The following is a 27009-nucleotide window of genomic DNA, read 5'->3' on the forward strand; positions in this document are numbered from 1 at the left end:
TTGGTGTATATATGTTTAGTATAGATTGTCTATGATACCTTTTAGCAAGATGTAGTTTTCCTGCTTATCCCTTTTAATTAGGTGTATATTTGTTTTTCTTTGTTTGAGATCATGATTCCTACCAGTGCTTTTTTTTTAAATCTCAGCTGAAGCATAATAGATTTCATTCCAGCTTCTTCTTTAAACTTTGTGTGTGTCACTGTTTCAATTGTATTTCCTGTAAACAGTGTATTATTAGATTCTGGTTTCTAATCCATTCCGCTAGCTACTTCCATTTCATTGGGGAGTTCATCCCATTCACATTCATGGTTATGATTACTAACTGTGCATTTTTCTCAATTTTATTTTCTTCTGTTTATCTTTTTTACATTTTTATTAATTTATTTTGATTTATCAACAATCACTTCCGTAAGCTTTTGAGTTTTAAATTTTTCTCCCCCTCCCTGCCCAAGATGGCAAACAATCTGATATAGGCTATATATATACATTCCTATTAAATGTATTTTCACATTAGTTATGTTGTAAGGAAGAATTAGAACCAATAGGAGGAACCATCTTCTGTTTATCTTTTTCGCTCTTTTTGTCCTGTCCTTCCTCCAAAGTCTGTTTTGCTTCTGACCATGGCCTTCTTTTATCTACTCTCTCTTTATTCACCCCCCATTATCCCCTTCTTCTTTTACTTCTTTATTAAATGATAGATTTCTATTATGTATTGAGTGTGTATGTGTGTGTATTTCCCTCTTTCAACCAATTTACATGTGAGTTTAAAACATTGTCTACACTCGCCAACTATTTTCCCCAAGCTTTTCCTTCTGTGCTTCTTTTACGTGAGGTATTTTTCCCTAGCCTTCCTCTCCCTTCCTCATTTTTCCATTTTTGCATTCTTTCTTACCTATCCATTATTTTTACATCATCTCAACATGTTTGACTCAATCCAGCACCCTGTTTCTATGTAGAATCCTTCTTGCAGGCCTCATAATGATAAATATCTTAGAAGATATGTGTTTATCTTCCCATATAGAAGAATAAAATAAGTTTAACCCAATAGAGTCCTTTATGCTTTCTCTTTCATTTTTACCTTTTAATGCTTCTCTTGAGTCTTGTATTTGAGAACCAAATTTTCTATTCAGTTCTGGTCTTTTCATCAGAAATACTTGGAATCTCTCTAATTAAATATCCATTTTCCTCTTGCATTTTTCCCTTTCCCTATACTCAGTTTTGCTGAGTAGGTTATTATTGGTTGTAATCCTAGTGCTTTTGCCTTCTTGAATATTATATTCCAAGCTGTACTCTCCTTTAATGTGATAGCTGCTAAATATTGTATGATCCTGACTGTGGGTCCATGTTATTTTCATGGTTTCTTTGTGGCTGCAAGTATTTTCTCTTTGACCTAGGAGCTCTTGAATTTGGCTATAATATGCCTGGGAGTTTTCATTTTGGGATCTCTTTCAAGTGGAGATCGGTGGATTCTTTCAGTGTCTATTTTATCCTTTGATTCTAGGATATGAGGGTAATTTTCCTTGATAACTTCTTGAAATATGATATCTAGGCTCTTTCTTTGATCATAGTCCAGGTCAGTTGTTTTTCAAATGAGATATTTTACATTTTCTTCTATTTTTTTCATTCTTTTGACTTTGTTTTATTGTTTCTTGATGTCCCATGAAGTCATTAGCTTCCATTTGCCTAGTTCTAATTTTTAAGGAATTATTTTCTTCAGTAAGCTTTGGACACATTTTTCCATTTGGCCATTTATGCTTTTGAAGGAGTTATTTTTGTTAGTCAATTTTTGTAACTCTTTTTTCCATTTGGACAACTCTGGGTTTTTTTGTTTTTTTTTTTTTGTTTTTGTTTTGTTTTGTTTTGTTTTGTTTTTGGTGAGGCAATTGGGGTTAAGTGACTTGCCCAAAGTCACACAGCTAGTACGTGTTATGTGTCTGAGGTCAGATTTGAACTCAGGTCCTCCTGACTCCAGGGTCAGTGCTCTATCCATTGAGCCACCTAGCTGCCCTGAATTCTGACTTTTAAGGTATTTTTTCTTCAGTATTTTTGTGCCTCTTTCAGCAAGTCATTGTCTTTTCATAATTTTCTTCCTTTGCTTTCATTTCTACCATTTTTATTTTGAAAATAATTTTTCAGCTCTTTCAGAAATTCTTGTTCAGCTTGTGTCCATTTCACATTTTTTCTTTGAGGCTTTGCTTGTAGCTGTTTTGACTTTATTATCTTTTTCTGAGTTTGTGCTTTGATCTTCCCTATCACCATAGTAGATTTTTATGGTTTGGTTCTCTTTTGTTCTTATTTGCACATTTTTCCACCTTATTTCTTAATTTGGAACTCTATGTTAATATTGCACTTTATTCCCAGTGTTGGGTGGATGGGGGTTGGGGGTGGAGAGAGGCTTCAGACTTTTTCTCACTGCTGTTTTCAAAGTTAGTTCTAGGGGTTTGGAATTTTTCAGTGCTTCCAAAGTGATGTGACCTTGGGAGAGGTATGGTCACTGCTCTCATTGTCCACACTCTGGTCCTTATCCAGGAAGGGCCACTGATTGATTGGAATTGCCGTCAATACTGCTCTTCAGTGCCCTCCCTCCTTTGGGATCAGAATTGATACTGTTCTTTAGGGTCCCTGATCCCTTGGGGCTGGAAGTTATACTGCCCTCTGGGGCTTCTACTCCCTTTTCACTGAAAGTGTACCTCTCTGCCCTTGAACTATGACCCAGAAGTGGGTATAGCCAATGTAGTTGTCAAGCAGGGTCTGGTCCTTTGTTTAGTACTAGCACAGGCATGCCCTGTAATTTCTTTCTTACCAGTTACTAAGTCCCTTTATCATATTTGGTTTGAGAGCTTCTGAAACTGCTGCTGCTTCTGTTGCCACCATCTAATCCCACCACTGGTATTTCATCTGCATGGGCTTCAAGGACAACCTCCACCCCATGTCAGAGATCTCCCTTTCCATTTCCTACATGGTTTGGGGGTGGAAGAATGTCTTGTTCTGACCTCTTGTTGGCTTTGCCGCTCCAGAATTCAACTTTAGGCGTTATTTTTAAGTTGTTTGGAGGAGAATGTTGAGAGAACTCTGCTGAGTGCTTCTCCACTCTATCATTTTGTCTCTACCTGCAAAGTCATCTTCTGAGCCTTCTGTCTCTGAGTTTTGATAACCTGTAGGTAGACCGCCAGAACCAATAAATGGGATTTTCTGAGAATAGTGCAATTTGTCAGATGAGAACATAAATGAACTTGATTGAAAATAGAGATTGCTGCCCTTTGAAAGCCCCCATTGGCTGGAGTAGAATGAAAAATAAATTATTTACATTTCATTTTCAAGAGAGATGAAGTGTTTAAGATGAATGTGTTCCTAATGAGAAAGAGAATGGCTTAGTGAAAGGAGATCTGGTCTTAGAGCCAAAAGGCCTGGATTCAAAATCTGGCTTTACTAATTGACGTTGCAACCTTGGGTGATTCATGCCTCCTTTTTAGGCCCCATTTTTCTCATTTGTAAAATAAGAGGGTAAGATTTGATGATTTCTTTTTTTTTATTTTTAGAGGCAATCAGGATTAAGTGACTATTCCAGGGTCACACAGCTTGTATGTGTCAAATGTCTAAGGCTGGATTTGAACACAGGTCATCCTGACTCCAGGGCTGGTGCTCTATCCACTGTGCCACCTAGCTTCCCCAGATTTGGTAATTTCTAAAGTCCTTCTCTCAAATCTGAGATTTTCTGGTTCAATGGAAGTTATCAACTGACTAGTTATCAGAAAAGGCAAATCTAGGATGCTGTACACTGGGGCCTCAGTAACATAACACAAATCAGAGATAATATGTAGAGGTGCTATACCATCTAAGGCAGGAGAGGTTACATTGGAACAAAGTCTGGAAGGATACATGGTTATTTCAATTAAAATAGTTTAAGAAGGGGAAGACATTCATGATTTAGGGAATATTAGTAAATTGATATTAACTATTTGTTGAATAAATAATCTCATTTGATCTAGCAAGGAAAGCAAAGCAAGGATTATTATTCCCACTGAGAAGATGGAAACAAATGAAACCCACAGAGGAGAAGATACTTATGTAAGGTTTTTGAGTCAGTAAATGATTGAACCTTTATCAAACTCCAGATTCTCCTGGTTACTAACCATGGGTCTTTTCAATCGCATTGGGCTATCTCCTTACAATAGTGAGGGCTCTATCAGAAAGTATGATGCAGGCACACACACACACACACACATACACACACTGCTGGCTATCTCAGCAAAGGTAGAGCCCATCCTATGGACTTTGTGACCACTGGTAATAGTAACTTGGGTATATGATCCAAGAGAGGATTCCTGCTGCCTCCCTCCCCAGGGTGTTGTGAAATTCAGGTAGTATGATTCATTGATTCAACAAGCATTTATTACCAATTTAGCAATCACACTCTCCCTATGCCAGGGATACCTATTTCTTACCTACTTCTTTGTGTTGAAATCCTACTTATATTTCAAGGCTTAAGTCAAATTGTCACCCAGTCCCTCCAAGACTTCCTCAATCTGTCTGGCTCCAAGGAACTTTCTATTCTCTCATTAGGTAGATTCTCCAACTTCATTTATGATGTTCTGTGTTATGTAGGACTTGAAAAGAAAGTAGGAGCTGATCATGTGGTGAAAAGCAAGGATGAACAAAGATAGCCAGTGTGTTTCATCAGCATCCTCCCAAGGTCAAGGAAACTAGAAAGAGGCCCCAGCATGGTGGTTGTATCCTCACCATGAGGCAAAAGAGAACATAAGTCAACAGGTATTATAGGCATGGATGGGTTGCAATCTGGATCCCTGAGAGGGAAGTTCCCACATTGATATCACAGATTTATCACAGCATCAATCCTAAGGGAGCCCAAGATCAAGGGTTCTTAAGTTGGTACCACCTCTCCCCATGGGGTCCATGGATAGATTTCAGAAGGTCCATTAGTTTAGATGGGGAAAATTATATTTTTCTTTTTAATTTAACTGGTTTCTTTTAAAATCTTATATATTTTATTTTATGCATTTAAAAATCTTATTTTAAGAAGACATCTATAGACTTCATGATACTGCCAAAAGAATCCACAGCAAAAAAAAAAAAAAGTAAATTCCTAGTCTAGAGGAAAGCTCACTTTAATTGTTGAAGTTAGAAGAGTTATATTAAAATCCTGTCTCTGCTGCTTACTAGCCAGGAGACATCAGACATTCTAGGGACTCAGTTCTACCTCAGTAACAATACAGCTATATAATATTATCTCTGAGGCCCCTTCTAGGTAGTTGAGTATATTTTAGTACCATCAGCAATGCAACCATGTCCCTTTTGCTCCCCCAGACACTAGTACTGGCCAGAGCCTCTCGATAGGGAATAATCACTATTGGATGTTATTGAATGTGTAAAGTTTAGAGGTTCTAAAGCATAAGATACTGGCTTCGAAAATGGACTTTATAGGAGATTTCATTACCCATTATAGCAATGATTCGCTATTAGGATTGAGATCGACTCCTCAGTCGCAGAACAAAAAGCGCAGGGTGAATCCGCCAGAGTGGTTCTCTAAAGGGAAGCAAGTGTCCAGAGTTTGGCTTGGCTACTCTCCACAATCCCTGGATCTGCTCAGTCCATTTGACAGTGAGTATGGAGGTGACGGAATTTCTAAAAGATCTCCCTACTGCCTGCTACCTCCCTGCATCATTAAAGAGCCAGGGATACCACACTCTTTAATAGTGTGACACTCATTATTTGGCCCTTTAAGAACAGCAAGTCTACCTGTGTGTCTTTCCTCTCTCTTGTCCAAGTGCCCATAGCACTTGTGTGTGAGAGGGGAAAGCCTGTTACCTAGCAACAGGACGCTGGAGTTGAGTATGTGTCTGTTTCCTAGGAGATGAAAGTCGCTTTAGTCAGGGCACCCAGGGCAGTCCAGGCCAGACTTCTCTCTGTTCCCTGCCTTAAGGGGAGCCATCTGTCTCAGAGATTATGCCACAGTCAGGCATCCTGGTCACCCAGGAGCCCGCCCCACAGTCCGTGCAGGTCTGTGACCTTCCTCCCAAGGTCTATGAGATCGAACGCAACACAGGGCCCTACAGCTCCTCAGGGTTGGCCACAGCTGGCTTCCGGACAGCAAAGTACCTAACAGAAGAATGGTATCAGAACAACTACACCCGCTACCACGAGGCCTTTGCTGACCGTGACCACTCAGAGCGCAACCGGCATGAGTCCAAGCAGCTGGCAGCTGAGACAGAGGCCCTGAGCCAGCGCACGCAGCAGGACTCCACCAAGAAGGTAGGGGAGAGACTACAAGACATACATTTTTGGAAGTCAGAGCTACAAAGGGAGATCGAGGACCTCGAGACTGAGACGGACTTACTGATTGGTCTGAAACTGAGGCTGGAAAGGGCTCTGGATGCCACTGAAGTGCCTTTCAGCATTGCCACAGACAACCTGCAATGCCGGGAGAGAAGACAACCTCCAGACCTGGTCAGGGATGTCGTGGAAATGGAGCTGTTGAAGGTGCTTAGTCCCCTCATCCCCTGGGGGGTGGCTAGAGGGATGGGTCGTACTTCCCCACTTCTGAGGCAGCTGCCAAGTTACTATTTTCCTAACCATGGCCTGTGTGGGACACCAATGACTAGGGTGAATGAGCGTCCCAGGGTCGCGTGTCCACAGACCAGTCTGTGTAAGGGCATCTGTGCCCTCTCATCCACCAATTGACTTTCATTACTTTTGGAGGTAATGTTGCCATCTCATAAAATGCAAACCTATTAGGAGTAGGGTTCCACTTACCTACAGCATGCTTCTCCCTGACAGAAGGGGCCAGGGTTGAGGTTTTATTGATGACTTTGGAAGGAACAGGGGTGGAGGCATTAGAGGGCTTAAAAGGATAAATTCAGAACATGAAAGCAGAATTTATAGAGGATGAGACCCTAAAGGTTAGCTAGTCCAACACTTTCCTTAAACAGATGAAGAAATTAGGGCTAGAGAGACTTGCCCAGAAGTCACATTGGTAGCATATAGCGGATAAATGATCTAAATCTAGGTTCTCTGCCTCCAAATTCCATTCTCTGGACAGCGCACCATGATTTTCCCAATTTCACACTGTTTTTTGTCAATAACTAGGTGGGGCCAAAATTAGTATACTGAATATTCTGTTGTGGTCAGATACATGCAGGTACTTGTGTCTCTCTTGAATGTGTGGGGAGGGATGGGGGAAAATGAAGAGAGAATGTGGTCAGAATATGGGGCTGACAAATTGTTGGGCAAGACCTTTTAAAGGGACAGTCTACAGGTCATTTTCAAGTCCAAATCACTTATTCCACAGAGAAAAAACCAGGAAAACTAAATGGCCTATGATCATAGGTAAGCATAAGAAGTAAGATTAGAACTCTTCTCACCGAACAATGAAGATTCTGGGTCTGTTACTTTCCCCTGTCTCCTTTGTTCACACATTGCTGGGGTACTGGGAGACAGGAGTCCAGAGTTCTAGTCCCTGGTCTGGTGGCTGCCTTCCTGTGGTGAAATAAGTGACTTCCCCCCACTGGCCTGGAGTTTCCCCATGAGAGGTTTATGAACAGGCATTTTCAAGGTTCTTTTCAACTTTCCTTATATCTACTACGCACATGTAAGCTACATGGGATTCTGGGTCTCTCTGCTTCTGGTCAGGCTGGGCTTTGACTCTGTCCGTCCTTAGCTATGTCTATCCTAGTAGAGGGCGTGGGGAGGAGAAGTGGACACAATTTACAAGTTCAAGGCTCATTATATTGTGAAAACCCAGGTTCTGTTCCAGGGTCCCCTATGCGTAATATCACATGAAGTTTGCCTCATTTCCTTCATTTCCTTTCATCCGTTTCCCAAATTTTTGGAGGGAGTCAAGGAACACACTTTACTTTAGTGGAAGACATGAGTTTAAATCCCTGCTCCCCAGCTTACTCTCTGTGTGATCTTAGGTAAGTCCCTTAACCACTCAGCCTCAGTTTCCTCAATGTTAAATAAGATCTTTTCCATCCCTTTTCATTGTTGAGTCATTTTTCAGTCATGTCCTACTCTTTGTGACCCCATTTGGGGTTTTCTTGGCAGAAATACTGGAGCGGTTTGCCATTTCCTTCTCCAGCTCATTTTACAGATGAGGAAACTGTGGCAAACAGTGGTTAAGTGACTTGCCTACAGTCACGTAGCTAATGCGTGTCTGAGGCCAAATTTGAACTTATGAAGAAGAGTCTTGCTGACTCTAGGCCCAGCACTCCACCCACTGTGCCACCTAGTTTCTATCCCCAAATGTATATTAGGACCAGTACTCACTATAACTTTAAGCAAGTCACTTCCATTCTGTTCCTCAGTTCCCTCCTCTTTAAAATGCTGCTTTTCTGTTGGAAAATACATTTTTTCTAGTCAATCTAAATGAATATTGGGGAAAGAAATATGACATAGTAAAGAAAATGAGAGAATTGAACTCTGGAGATTTGGGCTTCAGTCCTGGTTCTAACATTCATTGTGCTGTATGAGTCAGGATAAGCTGGTTTAACCTCTTTCTGAGGACTATGAAATGATCTCTAAAGGCCCCTCCATCTCTAATGTTCCAGCTTTTTTGTACTTTCCTCTGTCACATTATGTAAACAATAACTCAGATAACAAAGGAGCTCCCTCATGTGCCCAGCCTTGTGCTCAGCTGTGCTGTCAGGAGAGAGAGATGAAAGATAGACCTGAAAGGCAGATCCGCATTCTCAGGAAGCTCATAATTTAAGGTTAAGTGGCATTCACACTCATAGAACAGTTAAAGGACAGTAAAACACATTTTATGCTAGATATTCAAAGAAGGAAAAATAATGCATTACCTCAAATCTCCTTAATTCATAGACTGCCAGAGCTGGAAGGAACTTTCAATGTCATCTACTCCAACCCTTTCATCATATCATGGAAGAAACTGAGGTCTGAGTGGAAGTGATATGCCCAAATTCATATAGTCAATTTCTGACTGAAAGGGATTTGAAATCTACTGTCCTGACTCCCAGCCCAGAGTTCTTATCACTTTGGTTAAAGGAACAGAAATGGTCTTTAAAATGTCTTTCTGCTCTATACTTTCCTATCATTTATCTGATAGGATTTGTCACCATGCTCTTGGCCCACAGAAAGTGTGTTACCTGGAAATCCTATTCACTGTATAATTTAGGATGCTCATAGATTTGATTGGACCATGGTTTCCAGGGCAACAGAATCCACAACCACTATCTGCAACTCATTCCAGTTTATGCAATTTAGGTTTGGTTCTTCCCCCTAGCCCCACTGCACCACCAAGGCAGCTTCCTCATTTCTATCCTTAGTCTAAGAGATGAATTATAATGATCCCTGGGGCTGGTGAACATGAATGTTTCAGCAACTGTGGCTCTGTAGGGGACAAAACCAATCTCAGGTCCTGTAGCAAGTAAAGAGAAACCCTCTGTCCATCAGACATGTGGGTTATCTACTTCTCAGGACCTGGCCCTCTTCCAGCAGAGGATCCTGAACTTGGGACCTTCGTCTGTCATCAGATACTAACTCTGGCTTCCCAAAGTAAATCCACAGGGTTAACCTGTGCCTGAAATATAAACTAGGACACAGGACAGAGTTTGTTTTTGATGGTTGATAAGGTTTTTGGTGTTTTCTTTCCTGAAGGTATCTAATTTCTTTAGGAACCATCAAAACCCCAAAAGTCTCCAAGATCCAAAGGAATAAAACTCTACTGGTAAAATTTCAGGTACCAAAACAGAACAGTACTAAGGGAAAGGAAAGAAAAGGAAGAGAAGGGAAGGGACATTTATTAAGCTTTTGCTATATGCCAGGCACTTTACAAGTATTATCTCATTTGATGAGACAACATCATCTCATCAAATGTTGGGAAGTCATAGAGTGGAAAGTCAAGAGGGCCAAAGGCTTTCAGCTTTCATCATCTTATCCAATGTATATTTTTGTTTGTATTTTCCACAGGTAAGGTTATCCCTGGTCATAGATAGTGGTACATAGAATGTCATCCCAATGCCGTGGAAAGTGAACTGGACTAGAATTTTATGCTCTAATTTTGGCCAAGTCACTTACTTAACCTGAACCTCAGTTTCCTTATGTCTAAAATGAGTGGATTGGTTTCAATGATTTCTTAGTTCCGTTCTAGCACTAATGTTTTATGACTCATTATTCTCCATAAGTCAGGAAAGTGTCCAAGGATGCACCTGTCATGTTCATTCCTTGAAGATTCCATATGAAGCTTTTCTCAGTCTCCCTCACCTTCTAGCAAACCCAGGGAGTGTTTTCCTTTGCTAAAATCAAGCAAATCAATCAATCCAATTCAACATTTAGTAATTAAATACCTAGTATATGGAGTACTGTACTAGGCAGTGGAAGAAATAGAAAGTTCAGATTAAAGATGTCCCCTGTCCTTACAGAGACTCTGGAATCAAGAAAACAGATTTTGTAAAAAAAAAATATTGGGATCATATTTTTACATCATTCTCATATCCTAATGAATCGCTCTCCCCATTACCCCACATTAATAGAATAATTAAATAAACACACTCAAACAAAACAAACCAACACATTGGCCATATCTGAAAATAAATGCCTCATTTGAAACCTATAATCCATCACCTCTTGGCTTACAGGTGGAAGATAATGATTCACCATCAGTCTTCTCAAGTCATGATTGGACACTGCTTTAATTAGAGTCACAGATAACTTTGTCACATTGATCCATCCATAATTACTTCAATATGGTTTATTTTCTACATCCTAAATGTTGCCTTCTGATCTTAGGAGGTTCTTGTTCATGTCTTTCCACAATTCTCAAGGGAGGATCCACCCAAGGGGCTGGAGGCATTTCCTCGGTTCTTTTAATATCTGGAAGGCAGAAATGTTTCATTAAGGCCACCTATTTGTTGGCCTTAATTCTTGTCATGTGACCAGAGCATCTTGTTTTCACTCTATACATGTTTTTTTAAACCTTTGAACATGTCTTACATGCAACCCATTATTCATAATCCAATTCATCTAATTTATTCCCACCATGCATCTTTCTATTATCCTTTAGGTTACTTGTAATATTAACTTTTCCTAGATCATGGCATAATTTTTAGTCATATAATGTCACTGGGAGAATATTGGAATTTAAGAGATGGAGCTGGGCTTTTTCAGTAGTGAGCAGTTTAGGATCATTCAAAGTGCTGGACAGTTTCCCAGATAAGATTCCATTTCATCTTCTTCTCTTACTCAAGTATTAGCCCAGCTCATAAACCTATTTACAGCACCTTGATAAGATGCGTGTATATGCCCCTCCTCCAGCTATTAAAAGAAGCACAGATGGAAAACCAGAAAAGATTCTCTTTTTTATTTAAACTTTGTGTCTCCTTTTCATGTACACGTATGTATCCACCCATGTGGATTTTTACAAATGTGTGTATTTCCTGGAGTGAGGCAGATACCAACCTTTGCCTTATGTATGTCTCCACATGCATAAATATATACATACATACAAGTGTATTCAGTCGATGGGGTGCCCATTCAGCTGCATTTCATTCAGAAGTAGGGAACCTGTGGCCTTGAGGCCATGTCTCCTTCTAGGTCCTTGGGTGCAGCCTTTTGACTGAGTCCAACTTTTACAGAAAAATTCTTTTATGAAGGGGCTATGCTTGAAGACCTAGAGGGCCACATGTGCCCTCAAGGCCACAGGTTCCCCGCCCCTGGACCATAACAGGCCTTTTTCATTCACATGATTTTTCCTGTCCAGATCAGACTAATCTCCCTTACATAGCTACTCACTTCACTGAGGATATTTTGCAGTGTTCCAGAGCTCAATGCACTTAATATATTTTCATCTGCAGGAAGAAATACTTGGAAAACATTGCTATTAATGGGGAACTATTCTTCTGTTTGAAGTCGGCCCATAAAGTTAGGGAACATCTTAGGTGAACATTTACTAACCTGTCATATCTGGACTGATAGAGATACTTTGAAGATTACTGAGCAGTTGTTTCTGTAGACATACTTGTCATTCTTATGTAATTTTAACTTCTCCATGGGAGACACTTGGATGAGAATCTTCAAGGTTACATTTTGTTTTACCAAATCAAAATGTTCTCCTTTTCTGTATTTGGAAAAAAGAGGAATATTTTAATAGGCAAATGACAGCTTAATATTATTATAGTTTTGACCTTAAAGACCCCATAAAGGGCTTTCTGGGACTGACCAGGGGTCTGAGAACCATACTTTGAGGACCACTGTAATAGATCATTTCCACTAACAGTCCCCAAGAGATTTCTTTTCTCATACCTAAAATCCTTACTGTTCTTGATTCATTTGTTTGGGCTTAAGCATTATCCTCTCCATCCTCACTTTCTCTAATAATAGTAATACGGGGAACTGCCCCTTTCCACATCAGTGTTGATACAGAAAGTAGTTGTAAGTTAAAACTTTCTAATCCACAAATACACAGTGGGATCTTATATTTTCTACACCTCGAAGTTAATAGTGTAGCCATCAATATCTGCTACAGAAAATTGTTTGGTCAAAGCTTTCCTCATGTTTTCATCAAAGATACACCTCATGCACACACAGATCATTTTCACAGTTTAGAAAGCTAAGAAAATAGACTTGAGAATCAGTAATTATTGTTAGCTTTTCCATTGCCTTTTGTGGGGGAGGGCAGGAAGAGAAATGCTTCACCTCTAAGTTATCCCATTTTGGTGGAAATTTTTTTCAATATCTCAAAAATCACCCCCCCCCCCCACCAATGCCTTTAAAATTAGTTTGCCTTGGTCATGGACTTTCTATTTGTGTACCTGGTGTGGTCTACCAATCTTTCCTGGTCATCATTCTAGTGCCCTCCCTATTTCCTTAAATGGTATGTTGGGTAACAAGATGGTAGTGTCCAAAAGCGATGGCTCCATCATCATACCTGGATAATATGTTGTTATCCAAATGCCAGCAAACATGTTCCATTCCATATTTATTGTCCTCCTTCCAATTTTACCCACAAATGATTTCTGAACAATATGACTTAGCTGGATCTCACAGCAAACTTCACGTACATGTTTTCTCCTTGACTGTTTTTCAATGTTTCATGAGGTAATGCTCACAGTCTTATCTTACCTTCTACCATAATGTTTTTCAAATGAGCTTGTAAACTGGTGATGTTTTTGGCTGCCTCGTCTCCCAGCTTGACAATCAAATTGAACATTTGCTACCAAAGGGCTTTCTGGCTTCTTTCCACCTCCTCTTTTAGATTATTAGAGGCAGCTAGGTGGTTCAGTGAATAGAGTGCTGGGCCTGAAGTCAGGAAGGCTCATCTTCCTGAGTTCAAATCTGGCCTCAGATACCTACTAACTGTGTGACCCTGGACAAGTCACTTAACTACTGTCTGCCTCTATTTCCTCATCTGCAAAATGGGCATGGTAGTAGCACCTACCTCCCAGGTTGTTGTGAGGACCAAATGAGATAGTATTTGTAAAAGTGCTTAGCAAGGTGTTTGGCACATAGTAGTCACTTAATAAATTCATATTTCCTCCCTTCCTGTTGTTTTAAACATCTTTAAAAATCAGTGACAGTAAGTCAATGTCTCTTCTTTTGTCCATTTCCTGTGTTTACTGTTCTTAGCCTGGAATAAGAGGCTAAAGGATCAAAGGATTAAAGACCTGAAGAGTCTTTAGGAATCATTTAGTTCATCTTCTCATTTTACAAATGACAAAGCTCAAGTCCAGACACTTGCCCAAGGTAACAAAAATACTAAAGCTGAAGGGTCAGGATTTGAACCCAGATCTTGTTACTCCAATTCCAGGGCTCTTTTTCATTATCACACTGCCCCTGACTTGAACATGGCCCTTAGACAGCCTAATTCATGCAGGTCAGGAACTTGTCTGTTCCATTATGAATCACTGTGTGTAAAGTCATTGACTCCAAGCAGGTAATTTTTCATCATCTGTGAAGTCCCGACCAATTTTTTTTTTATTTCTTAGTATTTTATTTTTCCCCAATTACATGTAAAAACAAATTTTAACATTCATTTTTAAAACTTTGAGTTGCAAATTCTCTCCCTTCCTCCCTCTCCACTCCTGAAGTCCCCACCTTTATGCATGTAAATGAGGCTTCAGCTGCTAGTCTTTAGAGGCAAAAATCTGCTAATAATTATGAAGCAATGTCCTAGCTTATCTGGGGAAGAATCATGAGGTAATACTAACAGTAACAATAACTAGCATTTATATAGTGTTTTAAAGTTTGCAAAACACTTCATGTGTTATCTAATTTGATTCTTACAACAGCTATATCAAACTCAATTATCTTTTCCTTACCCAATACCTTTTCCCAAACTGGATCCCCTTTACAACTACTGTTTCACTATTAATGTGCTATGATCTTCCAGGCTAGAAGTCTCAGAGTCATATTCAATGATTCCTTCTCCTTCACTCCCTCTATCCACCATGAAACACTGGTCCCAAGACCAGTTACTTTTTTTCTTCAAGATGTCTCATATCTACTTGCCTCTCTTCATTTCTGGTGCATTCATCCTAGTTCAGACCCTTATCACCTTTTATCTTGACTAGTTTTAAAAATTACTTTTATTTATTTCATTAAATATTTACCAATTCAATGTAAAAATTTTAACAATAATTTCTTTAAGAACTGTGAGTTCTAAATTCTCTCCATCCCTCCCACACTTCTTCCTTCCTTGAAAAGGCAAGCAATTTGATTTCTATTATATACATGGGGGGTCATACAAAACATCTTTCCATATTAACAAAAGAAAACACAAACAAAATAAAACAATAAAAATCAAGAAAGTATAAAAATTATGCTTCAACCTGCATTCAGAGTTCATCAGTTCTCTCTCAGGAAGTAGATAGCATTTTTCATCACGGGTCCTTTGGAATTGTCTTGGATCATTGTCTTAATCAGAATAGTTTAGTCTTTCACCATTGATCATCCTCACAATATTATTGTTATTGTGCACAATGTTCTCTTGGTTCTGCTCCCTTCACTTTGCATGAGTTCATATAAATCTTCCCAAGTTTTTCTGAACCCATTCTACTTCACCTTGACTAAATCCTCCTGATTAGACTTCCCTGTCTTTTCTCTCTCTCTTCTATCCAACTGACACAGACTGCCAGAGGCACTTATTAATGCACAGCTCTGTGGTACTGTGGAAAGAACCCTACCTCAGAAGATAATATTTATAAAGCAATTAGCACAGTGCCTGGCACACTGTAGGCATTTAATAAATGTTCTTCTCTTCTTTTCTCTTCTCTCAGCAGAGGGACTTGGTTAAACTTTTTTCCTTTCATAGATATTACTGCATGACAGACAAATCACTGAACTACTCTGGACCTCAGTTTCCCTATCTGTAAAAATGAAGGGGGCTGGACTTGGTGGCCTCTTAGGTCCTTCCTAGATCTGTGATCCTACATTATTCTGGTGTTCAAAATCCTTCACTGCCTCCATATCCACATCCATATTTGGACAAAATGAAAAGTCCTCAGTCTTGGAATCAAAGACCTCTACAAGCGAGCCTCAGTCCTCCATTCTCGCCTCATATCAAGTTGTTCCCATACATGTGCCCTCAAGTCTGACCAAGTCCATTTCCCCACCATACCATCCTCTAGATACAACCAGTTCATTCCTCCCACTGTGCCTTCATTCACATTGTTCTCTAACCTAAAATGCCCTTCCTTTTTTTATCCTCTTACTCAAATGCTACTGATTATTCTCCAGATTCAACTTTGGGAAAAATTTTTCCAGGAAATCTCTCATAAGAATTCCTAGCTCATGCCTTTCCTCCCCTTTTTTTAATTCCTGTAGCTCACACTGTCTGTGCTTACCTGTAGTCAGTGTTGAATACACAGTACAGAACTTAATAGCCCTCTGTGCATGAGTTTTGAGCCCTGGTAAGGCAGGAACCATATTTGTAGCAGTATCTTTTTGCTACAAGAAGGGACAGTTTCTGGCTCTTCCTTTAACTCAGTCCAATAGCTCATGTAGTCATGACTCCTTATGGAATCATGCTATAATACAGTGAGGCACCTACTTTTTCCAAGGAGGCTCATTTTCCTTGGCTATAAAGTAGGAATAATCATAATTTTGTAAGCTAGAAAGCACAATGAGAGTGAGTTATTGTTGGTGTTATTTTTGTTTGATAACTGAATGTCACTCTGAGATTCAGAGGGATAAGTCTTTCCTGAAAACCCTAAGAAAGATTTAGAATACTGTGATCTTTGAGCTAGAAGGGGGAACTAGAGTCATTCCCAGGAATTGTAAAAGAAAGACACACAGCTTGGGAAAGAACAGACTAGAAGGGAGGAATGGGCATATTCTCTTTCCTACCCACAATTACCAAGTCAAACTAGAAAGAATTGTTGGCATAGGGGCAAAATAGACAAAAGTAACCAAGAGAAGAAATGAGCTGTCCTAGAAAGGGGAAATACAGGTGAGCCCTCAGGCCTCTCCAGGCACCTCAGAACAGAGGTGAGCTACTCATTTTTTCAAGGGCTGAGAGAAGAGCAACAAAAAAGAAAAGAAAGGGCTGTTCTTTCCTCAACTTTCCCTCTTCATGCCTTTCTAGTAACAGATGCTGTAATGTATTCTGCCTGATTCTTTTATCTAAATATTTTCTCTATATACCTTGCCTGAAATAGAGAGAGGCCAGGAATTACCTGGAGATGAAAAAAAAATCTTAAAGAGCCAAATCTCTTTCTGAATGTTAGGGATTTGCTTAACTGGGGGCTCTGAGCTATTATGTTTACACTACTTTTTGTCTGCTATAAACTTTGCAAAGGGGAAGAAGACCATGTGGGCCTCTCAGTCATAATATTGACTCTAAGCTAAAAATCAAGCTAATTGTTGCAACAAGTGTGGCTTTTTAAATCTCTAGATGGAATGGGGAAGTGGTATGCTGGTAAATATTTAACAATTGGCTCTCCCAATATGCATGCTTATGTTTAGGTTTAAACCATATCATTAACATTTTCTTTGTCACTTTCTTAAATCTAGACGGACCAGAGCTGTCAAACTCACAAATAGCTAGCAAAACTCCCTCAAACAGCCCAAACCAATTAAAATATAATTGGGAAATTTTTTCATTTTAAAATGAAATGCAATATAGATAGTATTAATTTGTGGTTTTCTAGGTCAATATGTGGCCTTCAGGGATCCATTTCTATTTGACTTTGATACCACTGGTCTAGACAAACCACAAAGCAATAAACCAATCTCTAATTTATAATGTTTGCTGATTTCCAAGATGTGAATATTCACACTGAAAATTTAACAATCAGTTCTCTTGAGTCAGTTCAAACTGACTCCAGAAAGGAGTGTGGAGGAGATAAGATCACACCCTAAATACCTCCCAAAGAAATAGGCATGGGAAGGATTCAGTTCTGCCTAACCTAGCCAGAAAGAGGGAACAAAAAGGATATAATACCAGTCAGACAACTTGACACTCCATGATTATACTTAATAATGTTATGTTATTATTACTTCAAGACCACAAGAACAAAATTCCATTGGTGTGGTCACACCCACCACCCTATGCAATCATGATGCCTCCATGCTTTACTGGATATGTTCATAAAGAACTGTGGGAAAAAAAGATTCATGAGCAAGAAGTCGATATTATTATTATAGGAATATGAGCCACCACCATCATCATCATCAATAATCATCTTGAAAATTAGGGGATTAGATGGTCTAGATCAGGACTTCTTAAACTGTGGGTCAAGACCCCATATGGGTCTAGATGTCCTCTGAGTTTCTCCCTGCTTTAAAGCTATAATCCTATGAAAATAATTTTTACTGAGATGCCATTTATCCCCCATGAGGTTATGCTACATTTTGTAGAGGAAATGAGTTAGACTATTATAGATGACCACTGAAGTGCCTTCTAACTCTGAAATCCTGTGATGCTGTTAAATCCCTGAACTCTCTGTCTTTAAGACCAGAGGAGTACTTGTGGTCCCTACTGGAAGGACATAAACTCTAATTTCAACCAAGGGGTCAAATGTTTATGTTATTCTGGGCAAGTTGTTTCCTTTATGGGCCTCAGTCCCCTCATCTGTAAAATGGAGATGATAACCTCAAAAGAACGTAGCATGAGCATGAAGAGGAGTCGTAATAAGTCCACTGTCTATCTGATTCTCAGGATGGCAAAGTTGGAATCTACTTCTGTGAGCATAAAGCCTGCAAACCCTGGGAGTGACATAACAATTTAATCTCCTTTAAGACTCACCAGAAAACAAGCCCCATAAATTTAAGTGAATCACAAAATTTCGGTCTTAAAAATGGAAAGGATATTTCTGCTGGGCCTCCACAGCAGAGACTCATCAATATAAAGCCAGCCTAAGGATGGATTTATGGCCTGTATTGGACCATCAGGGGCAGCCCTAGCCCTGCTGGTGTTGGAACTACACAGAATCATAAAAAGAAGTTGCAGCCTCAGCCTTGGAATCTGAAACATTCATTACTTTCTCAATTGATTGTCACTTGTGCCACTAATGAAGACTATTATTATCATTATTATTATTTATTATTAATTATTAATTATTATTATTATTATTATTGGTGTTGTTGTTAACTGGGCAATCAGCTGAAAACTGACCTATGTCTGCTTCCAAGCCCAAATAATTCTTCCATCTGTGCATAGTTTGAGATCTGCTCATTTACTGAGTGTCTATGGTGCGCAGAGTCCCTCCTGAAATCACTTACCTGGCTGATAATGGTTTCCATTACCCTTACATAAACAAGGTAGGCATTCTATACTCTTCCAATGGCAGCCCAAAAGTAGTCAGAAGAAACTTGCTATCATTCCCACTTCAAAGAAGGTGACATTGCATAACTCTATAGGAGCCCTGAGAACCCTAATGCATAGACACAATGGAATCACTGGCCACTTAACAGAGAAAAAGCCTGCTCCTTGACTTAGCACCTTACACAGGTGCATGGGCTGGGGTTGGGAAGAGTATTAAAGGCACTCCCAGGGGCTACAGTGTGAAAGTAATACAACTGTGATAGTAAAGAATTCCCAGTGCAATCCCATACCTCCTCTTCCTAGACTAATCTCCAAGTGCCCCTACCCAGGAATGTGCTGGTAAAGGTTTAACAATTGGCTCTCCGAATTGCAGGACACACTTTTAAACTTAATCCGCTTCATTAACATTTTCTCCATCACTTTCTTAAGCCTAGACAATCAACGAAACAATAAAGCAAGCCTTGATTTGTAGTTTTCTAATTTCTGAGGCGAAAATGTTCGATACTGAAAATTTAACAATCAGTTCTCTGAGACCCTTTCTGAGCTGGCTCTGTCTATATTCCAAACCAACACACTTGGAGGATTGCTAGTCTTATAGAGTCATAGATCATTAGAGACAGAAAGGATCTCAGAGAGTCCAAGACCCTAGCTTTACACAGGGGGAAACTGAGACTCAGAGAAAAGTGACTTAACAACTGTCAGGGTAGTTTCAGAGCAGAGATTTCCTCTGCGATAATTTCACAGAATCTAGTGCGACTCCTTTGTTTTATTAAAATCTCTTCGTGCTCTGTATCCTATGATTTTATAATACTCTGAGATTTAGAGACCACTTTTCTCATAATAGCCCTGTGAGGTAGGTGATACAAGTATTATTCCCATTTTACAGATAAAGAAACTGAGTCTTAGAGGGGCATGATCAGGATAACATTTAGAAAGTAACAGAATTAGAACTTAAACGCACGTCTTTTAATTGATTCTAAGGCCAATGCTCTTTCCATGATATGATGCTGCCTCTTCAAAAATATCCACCAAAGTTAGTCATCCATCCTCAGCTTGAACATTTCCAGTGAGGAGTTCACTCCTTTGCAATGAAACATGACTAGTTTTGATTGCCCTGGTTATTAGGACATCCTTCCAATTACCCTAAACTTCAAGGGCATTCTATGTTATTTCTTTCCTTATCTTTTAAAATGAAGAATTATAATTTTGTGGCGTTTTTTTCTTTACTTTTTTTGATCAGTCCTACAGTACCCCCATTAAATTAGGGGAAGTAATTTCTTTTTTATCAGGTTAAACAAGTCATGGAAATCCCACATTCTCCAATGGGCATAGGGAAAAATTGGTGACAATGACTGGCTTTATGTCGTGATAGAATACTAAGTCTGCAGTCACAGGTGTGCTGGAGTTAGCTCATACTGGCTTTTGAGACTCAATTGTTAAATTTTCAGTGTGAGCATTTCCATCTCAGAAATCAGTAAATTCTACAAATCAGGGTTTCCTTTATTGTTTTGTTTATCTAGAAAGTTAGCTGATTGTTAAGAAAGTGATAGAGAAAATGTTAATGCAGATTAAACTGTAAAATGTGTCATCCATAAACTTTTTGGAGAGTCAGTTGTTAAATATTGATTAGCACACCCCCAGTTCCTGTGATGTTGTTCGTGTGTCTGATTCTATTCTGTAGGAAGCACAGACAGGATTATCAGAGAACAGCTCACATGACAGTGTCAGGGGAACCATTCAGCAGTAGAGTGAGAGCCTGAGGCTTAAGGTCTCTCTGACTCTCAGAGAGCTGGCTACCTCTCTATCATTAGCTTTGTGCTTTTGTGAGTGGTAATGTTTGTCTCCTTAATCTAAAGCAGAGGTTTTTAACCTGGAGTCTGCAGGCTGAATGGGAAAAAAAAATATTTTTATCTCAATATAATTGTTTCCCTTTGTAATTGTATGTCTCTTATTCTATGCATTCAAAATTTTATTCTGAGAAGGGGTGCATAGGTTTCCAAAAGAGTTTATGACATTCAGAAAGGACAATCAAAAACCCTTGATCTAAGGATTTAGTGTGTGGATTTATTGTGTATCACCTCACAGCTCAGTTCCCATTTACCTAAGCTCATTTTACCTTCTCATTCCCAGTTGTGTGTTTCATTGATTCACCTCTAACTCTAGGACATATTATAATCAGCATTTAATCAGAATAAATCAAAGGTTGCCTGGGGCACTCAGTTGCAGATGAGATACAGTGACTGCATTGATAGAGGGAATTCCTTACCAAGAAGCTTGCTATATGGAAAAAAATAATATCACAGGTCCCAGCCTTCTTCTCCAACAAAAGAAGAAAAATATCAAAGGGAAAGCAAAGCAGAAGCATTAGTCAGCATAATCACAGAGACACAGATGATACATTACATTAAGTCCTCATACCCAACTCATTCCAAGAAACCCTTTCAGGCCAATATCCATTTTTCCCTCTTATGTCCAAGTCTGGAGGTGACCTGGAAATACAGTTTTTGGTTGCTCCCAGTCAGAAGCTGAGTAAAAAGGGGGATTTCCCCCTCAATGGACACATATGAAGCCTTGGAAGTCAGGCCATCTGTTGATGCACATCAGGAAATTTAAGCCCTCTCAGAGTCACAACTGCAGAGCAGTAGCATGGCTTGAGCAAATAGGCAGCATGAGGCCCTTATGTCAGTCCTGAATTTCCATCTTTGAATAAAATCATTTGGACTTTCCCCAAGGGAATGGTCACTACTTCTACTACACTATCAGTGTCTCCTCCAAAGGAGATGGCCCAAGAAGTGGGAGTGGAGGTAATACCATCAGATGGCTCCTAGTCCTTTGCTATCTTCTCTCTCCCAATCTCCTTGAAAAACCCACAAGCCTGTCATACCTTATGTAATGGTATGTGCAGCTTAGACTGGGAAAGAAACTGAGGCCCCGAATAAGCTTCAGACTATATATCTAGCAAATAATGATGATGATGATGATGATGATGAAGAAGGCAATCAATAATAACTGACATATTAGTCCTTTAATTTTTGCAAAGTCTCAATAATAACTGACATTTTATATTAGTATTTTAATTTTTGCAAAGTGCTTTATATGCATTTAATTCTCACAACCCTGTAAGGCAAGTGCTATCATTTTTATTTTATAGATGAGGAAACTGAGGTTCAGAATTATAGCTAGTATTTGAAGCAGGGTTTGAACCCAGGTCTTTCTGACCCCAAATTCAGCATGTCTACCCATTATACCATGCTATGGAACCAGAATGAAAGCTAAGGTCCTTTGACTACAGATTCAATACGTTTCTCTTTACACTATGCTCCTTCTGTGAGTTTCACACCATCAAAGAGTTTCATAGTTGGAAGCAACTTCAAAGACCATCTGATTCAAGCTGGATTGGAACAAAACATGCCTGACAAGTGTCCAGGCAGCTTTTGCAGGTGAGGGGGGAACTTTTGTCTTCTGAGATTATCCATTCCACTTTTAAGTAGCTCTAGTTGTAAGAAAATTTCCTTATATCCAGCTAAATCCCCCTCTCTAAAGCTTCCATCCATTACTACTACTTTTGCCTTCTGGGTCCAGTAGAACAAGTCTCTTTTACTTCGTAGACATTCAAATATCTAAGAGGGAGATACAATATCACTTGTCCTAGCTCAGGCCAGCATGCTACCTCTCCTTCAACCATCACCTCCCCACTGGTAAATTGGACTCTACCCATGGATCCCAAAGTTCATACAAGTTGGTTTTGCTAATCTTTCTGGGGCCCAGATCCCCATGCCACTAAGGAAGACATTCCCCCTTTTAGGCATTGTCTTTCTGGGTTAGAATATAAGGAACTTGAGGGCAGAGACTACCTCATTTGCTTGTATATATATATATATATATCCCCAGTGTTTAGCACAAAGACTGATATATAATAATATAATTATATTATATTAACAATTATATATAATATTATGTATATTAATATGGTGTTATTATATTATTAATTATTAATAATATTAAATTATATAAAATATAAAATAAAACTTTATAAATGCTCAATCTACCTATTTAGTCTCCTCCGAGTCTTCTCTTCTTTACTCTAAGCATCCTTAATTTCTTCCATTTCGATCTTTATGATCTTATAGCTCTTTTCACCATTCTAGTGGTCCTCTTCTGGATATTCTCCAGTTGAGAATAAGCTAGATTGCTTCCAAAAATGTGACACTCCTAAAGGAGCCCAGACGTGGTCTGACCAGCCCCTTATGCAGTCTAAGAGCTTAGTTTTCTTAGCTGCCATATCAAACTGATGGCTCATATTGAACCTGCAACATCCACAGATTCTTTTCAGGTGAATTGCTATCTAGCCAGGCCTCCCCCATCTTGTACTCAGAGCTGGTTTTGCACCCAAATGTAAGACTTTACATTTAGCTCTTCCTCACTTTAACTTTTTAGATTTGGCAAAATGAACTAGCTTGTCATGATTGTGTTTGATTCAACATGATAGCCAATTCTCTTAGTAAGTTTGATAAAGATATCTTCTATGCCCTGCAGTTATCTAAATCACTGATAAGAAGTGTTTAACAGCACAGAACCAAGGATAGATTTTCAGGTCAGTCCTAAAAGAATGCCTTCTAAGTTGTCATCAAACCATTAATGACTGTGCTTTGGATCCAGCCATTCTTTCCACAGGGATAGTATTAGAGACTTTCTCAATTGCTTCTCTGGCACCTGAGCTGACTCTCTATAATTACCCAGTCAAAAAAAAAAGGAAATGAGGTTAGTCTGGCATGACCAGTTATTGATAGGAACACTGCTTTCTTTTCTGAATGTTCACTAACTTATCTCTCCAATAATGGATTCTAGAATTTTTCCAGGATTCAAAGCCAAGATCACTGGGCCTATGTAGTCTGTTTCCTTTAACATTCTACCTTCTCCAGGCCTCTGCAAGTCTCCTGTTATCCACAATCCTTTAAAGATCACTGATGGGGTTCAGTGACCACATTGGCCAATTTTTCAGCACCCTAGGATATAGTTCACTTGGGGTTGGTGATTTGAACTTCATTAATGGTGGCTCAGAGCTCTATTAGTATGTCCCCTATTTATCTTGTGTTTCAACACCCCCCCCCAAAAAAATTAGGTCCTTTTGTTTTTTTTCCCCTCATTCAAGGTATGTTCTTAGCAGAGAAAACAAGAAAAATGAGTCGAGTAATTCCATAATTCTGGGTTCTGACTGCTATCAGTAAACATTGTCTTATCCACCCCAGCCAACAGTCCTGTCTTTACTTTGATCTTCCTGTTTTCACTAATTACACTTTTTAAAAAATCCCCCTTTTTTGGTTCTCCTTCCTTTGTTGTCCTTGTCACTTCAACTTATTCTACGACTATCAGGCTGAATGGGCAAGAACATACTTGCATTTGTATCCCTGGTGCATAATACAGTGCCCGACCTATGGTAGATGCTCATAAATGCTTGTTAATTGGTTCATTGAAGTAGTGATCATAGAATCACAGGTTTTAGAGAGCAAAGAGTGCTGCAACTATGTGATATTTAACTTCTGCATTTTTCAAAGCAAAAAACCGAAAGACAGAGAAGTTAGGCTATTTTCAATAATGAATGGTGACAGATGAAGAGAATTGCATTGATGTGGGCACAATAAAGGTGATGGAGAGTTTTGGATGAGAAGCAAGGGACATTATGGTGTGAGGTAGAGAAGTTCTTATAGGAGAGTGATTGGTTGAGGGGATATAGCATTGAATAACATCAGGGGCATCCATGGTATCAGTCTTGGGTCTTTTCCCCTTTTATCACCATTGTGGCGTGAGAGATGTTCATAGGCATTGGCCTTAAGTGATTGCTGAGCCCATAAACACAGCAGATACCAGTGTGGGAAACTAAGCAGTAAAGCCATGATCTCTGCTCCAGCCTTCTACAACTTATCTGAATTGCATCAGCTGAGCTTGCTCTTGGTTCCCATCCCAAGAGAAGAGTGCCTGATTCAAAGTTTGGGGTGCATCTGACATCCTCAGTCATTCATCCCTGTGCCGTTGGTATGAGATGGAGTCTGAGAAAACATTTAGTACAACAATTATACTAGTAACTACCATTGATATAATGCCTTTAGTTTTGCAAAGTACCTTTACAAATGTTAATTCTATCTATTGCACCACCTAGCTGCCTAGCATGGGACAGGTCCCTCAATCTATGATAACAAACATATCCAAAAACAAAGAACAGCTCACATTTATATAAGCTTTACCATTTACAAAACACTTTCTGCTCAACAATCTTGTGAGATAGATCATTTTCTTTCACATTTAAAAAATATGTTTAATTGCTATCTTTTGTTTTTTGTCACTTTTTCTTTGTATTCCCCTTCCCAAAGATCCATCCTTTATATCAAAGATTAAAAAAAGAGGAAGAGAATATTAGCAAAACTAATTGATCTATCAAAAGTCCACTACTGAATCAATGTTCCATACCCATTGATCCAGCATCTTGGAAAAGAAATTGGGAGAGGCCTCTTTTCCTGTCTTTTCTTTGGGGCTTAGATTTCTTCTTTCTGACTTCTCAACAATCATTTTAGATTGTTCTGTAGTTTGTTATTCCCATTGTTTAGCTCAATGACTGGTAACTACCTTGATTCACATTAATTACTACCACAAAAAGTGGTATATAGAGAGCCTATATTTTTTGTTAATGACATCTTTAGGGTATATGCCTAGCAGTATAATCTCTGGATCAAAGCAGATGGATATTTTAGACACTTTATTTGTATAGTTCCAAACTACTCTCCAGAGTGTTCTACTAATTGAGACCAAAATACACTAGTGTGCCTATATTTGTACAACCTTCCAACACTGACCATTCTCATCTTTTGTCATTTTGGCCAATTTACATTACGTGAAGTAAACTTCAGGGTTGTTTAGATTTGCTTTACTCTGATTAGTGATATAGAGGGTTCCCTCATGTGGTTGTTAATAGTTTGCATTTCTTTTGAGAATTGTCTGTTAATATCCTTTGACTACTTCTGTATTGGTGTTTTGGTTTTATGTATTTTTGTTCATGGTCTGTATATCTTGGGCAGCTAAGTGGAACAGTGGATAGAGTGCTTGGATTGGAGTCAGGAAGACTTCATGCGTTCAAATCTAGCATCAGGCACTTAGTAGCTGTGTGGCTTTGGGCAAGTCACTTAACCCTGTTGGCCTCAGTTTCCTCATCTGTAAAATGAACTAGAGAAGGAAATGACAAACTATTTTAGTATCTCTGCTAAGAAAACTCCAAATGGGGTCATGAAGAGTCAGACATGACCGAAAATTGACTGAACAACAACTATGTATCTTGGATATCAAACCCTTATCACAGTTATTTGATACAAAACATTTTTCTCAGGTGAGCAATTCCCCCCCCCGCACACACATATATATCCTAGATATATTCATTTTGTTTGTGCAGAAGCTTTCCAATTCCATGTAACCAAAATTATTTCTTTTCTTTTTTGTAATTGTCTTTTGCCACTTGTTTGTTTAAAAATTCATTTCCTATGGGGCAAACATTATTATCACTATTCTACAGTTGGGAAACTGAGACTCAACAGAAAGGATCTGCCCAAGGTCACACAGCAAGTGAGCAGAAAAACTGGAGCTTGAACTTAAATATTTATAACTCCAAGTTCTAGGACCACATCACTTTACAATTATGCAGCAACCAATGCCAATTCCTAGTAGGATGGATTCTCTCCTCTTTCTAAAACACAAATCAGGAGACTAAATAGCAGATCAGGGATGAGTGACACTGATGTATAAAATAATAGCATCATAAACATAATGGTAATGACAATTGATCTTCATATAATACCAGACAGATGGTACATTATTAATGATCAAAGAAGAATGGGCTTATTTAAAGCCCCCATTTTTCCCCTGACATGTTTAATAAACTGATCATTTATGGCTCAATTTGCTGATCAGTGCCTATTGAATTACTTTGCATTTTAATTATGGTTTAATAGTCTCAAGATATTCAATTTCAAGTCTTAGAAGTGATTTTCTTGGCATTGGTTTTTGGAAAGGGAGGGAAATGATGTCTAATACAGGGGATAGAGTACTTCACAGGATTCTGTCCTATATGTCCGCCCTTCTTTCCTCCCTCCCTCCCTCTCCCACTTCCCAAGTGCTATCCAAGATGGGTGTAAGCAGTAGAAGGATCAATGGATTTGGGATCAGAGAACCTGGTTCTGAGTCTTGGCTCTGCTACTTATACCATGTGTGACCTTTGACAAGTCCCTGAC

At 39.1% G+C, this 27009-nt stretch overlaps 1 protein-coding gene across 1 annotated transcript in view; it reads left to right on the top strand.

Moving 5' to 3' along the window:
- The first annotated feature begins 5898 nt into the window (after positions 1 to 5898).
- Positions 5899 to 27009, top strand: part of TEKT4 (tektin 4) — a 50296-nt gene continuing 29185 nt past the window's right edge. The window contains exon 1 of the mRNA XM_027863220.1: positions 5899 to 6498. Coding sequence (XP_027719021.1) covers positions 5965 to 6498 — 534 coding nt within the window. The 5' untranslated portion in view covers positions 5899 to 5964. The remainder of the gene's footprint in view (positions 6499 to 27009) is intronic.

Source organism: Vombatus ursinus, unplaced genomic scaffold, assembly GCF_900497805.2.
Source record: "Vombatus ursinus unplaced genomic scaffold, bare-nosed wombat genome assembly UNPS02014770.1, whole genome shotgun sequence".
Lineage (NCBI taxonomy): Eukaryota > Metazoa > Chordata > Mammalia > Diprotodontia > Vombatidae > Vombatus > Vombatus ursinus.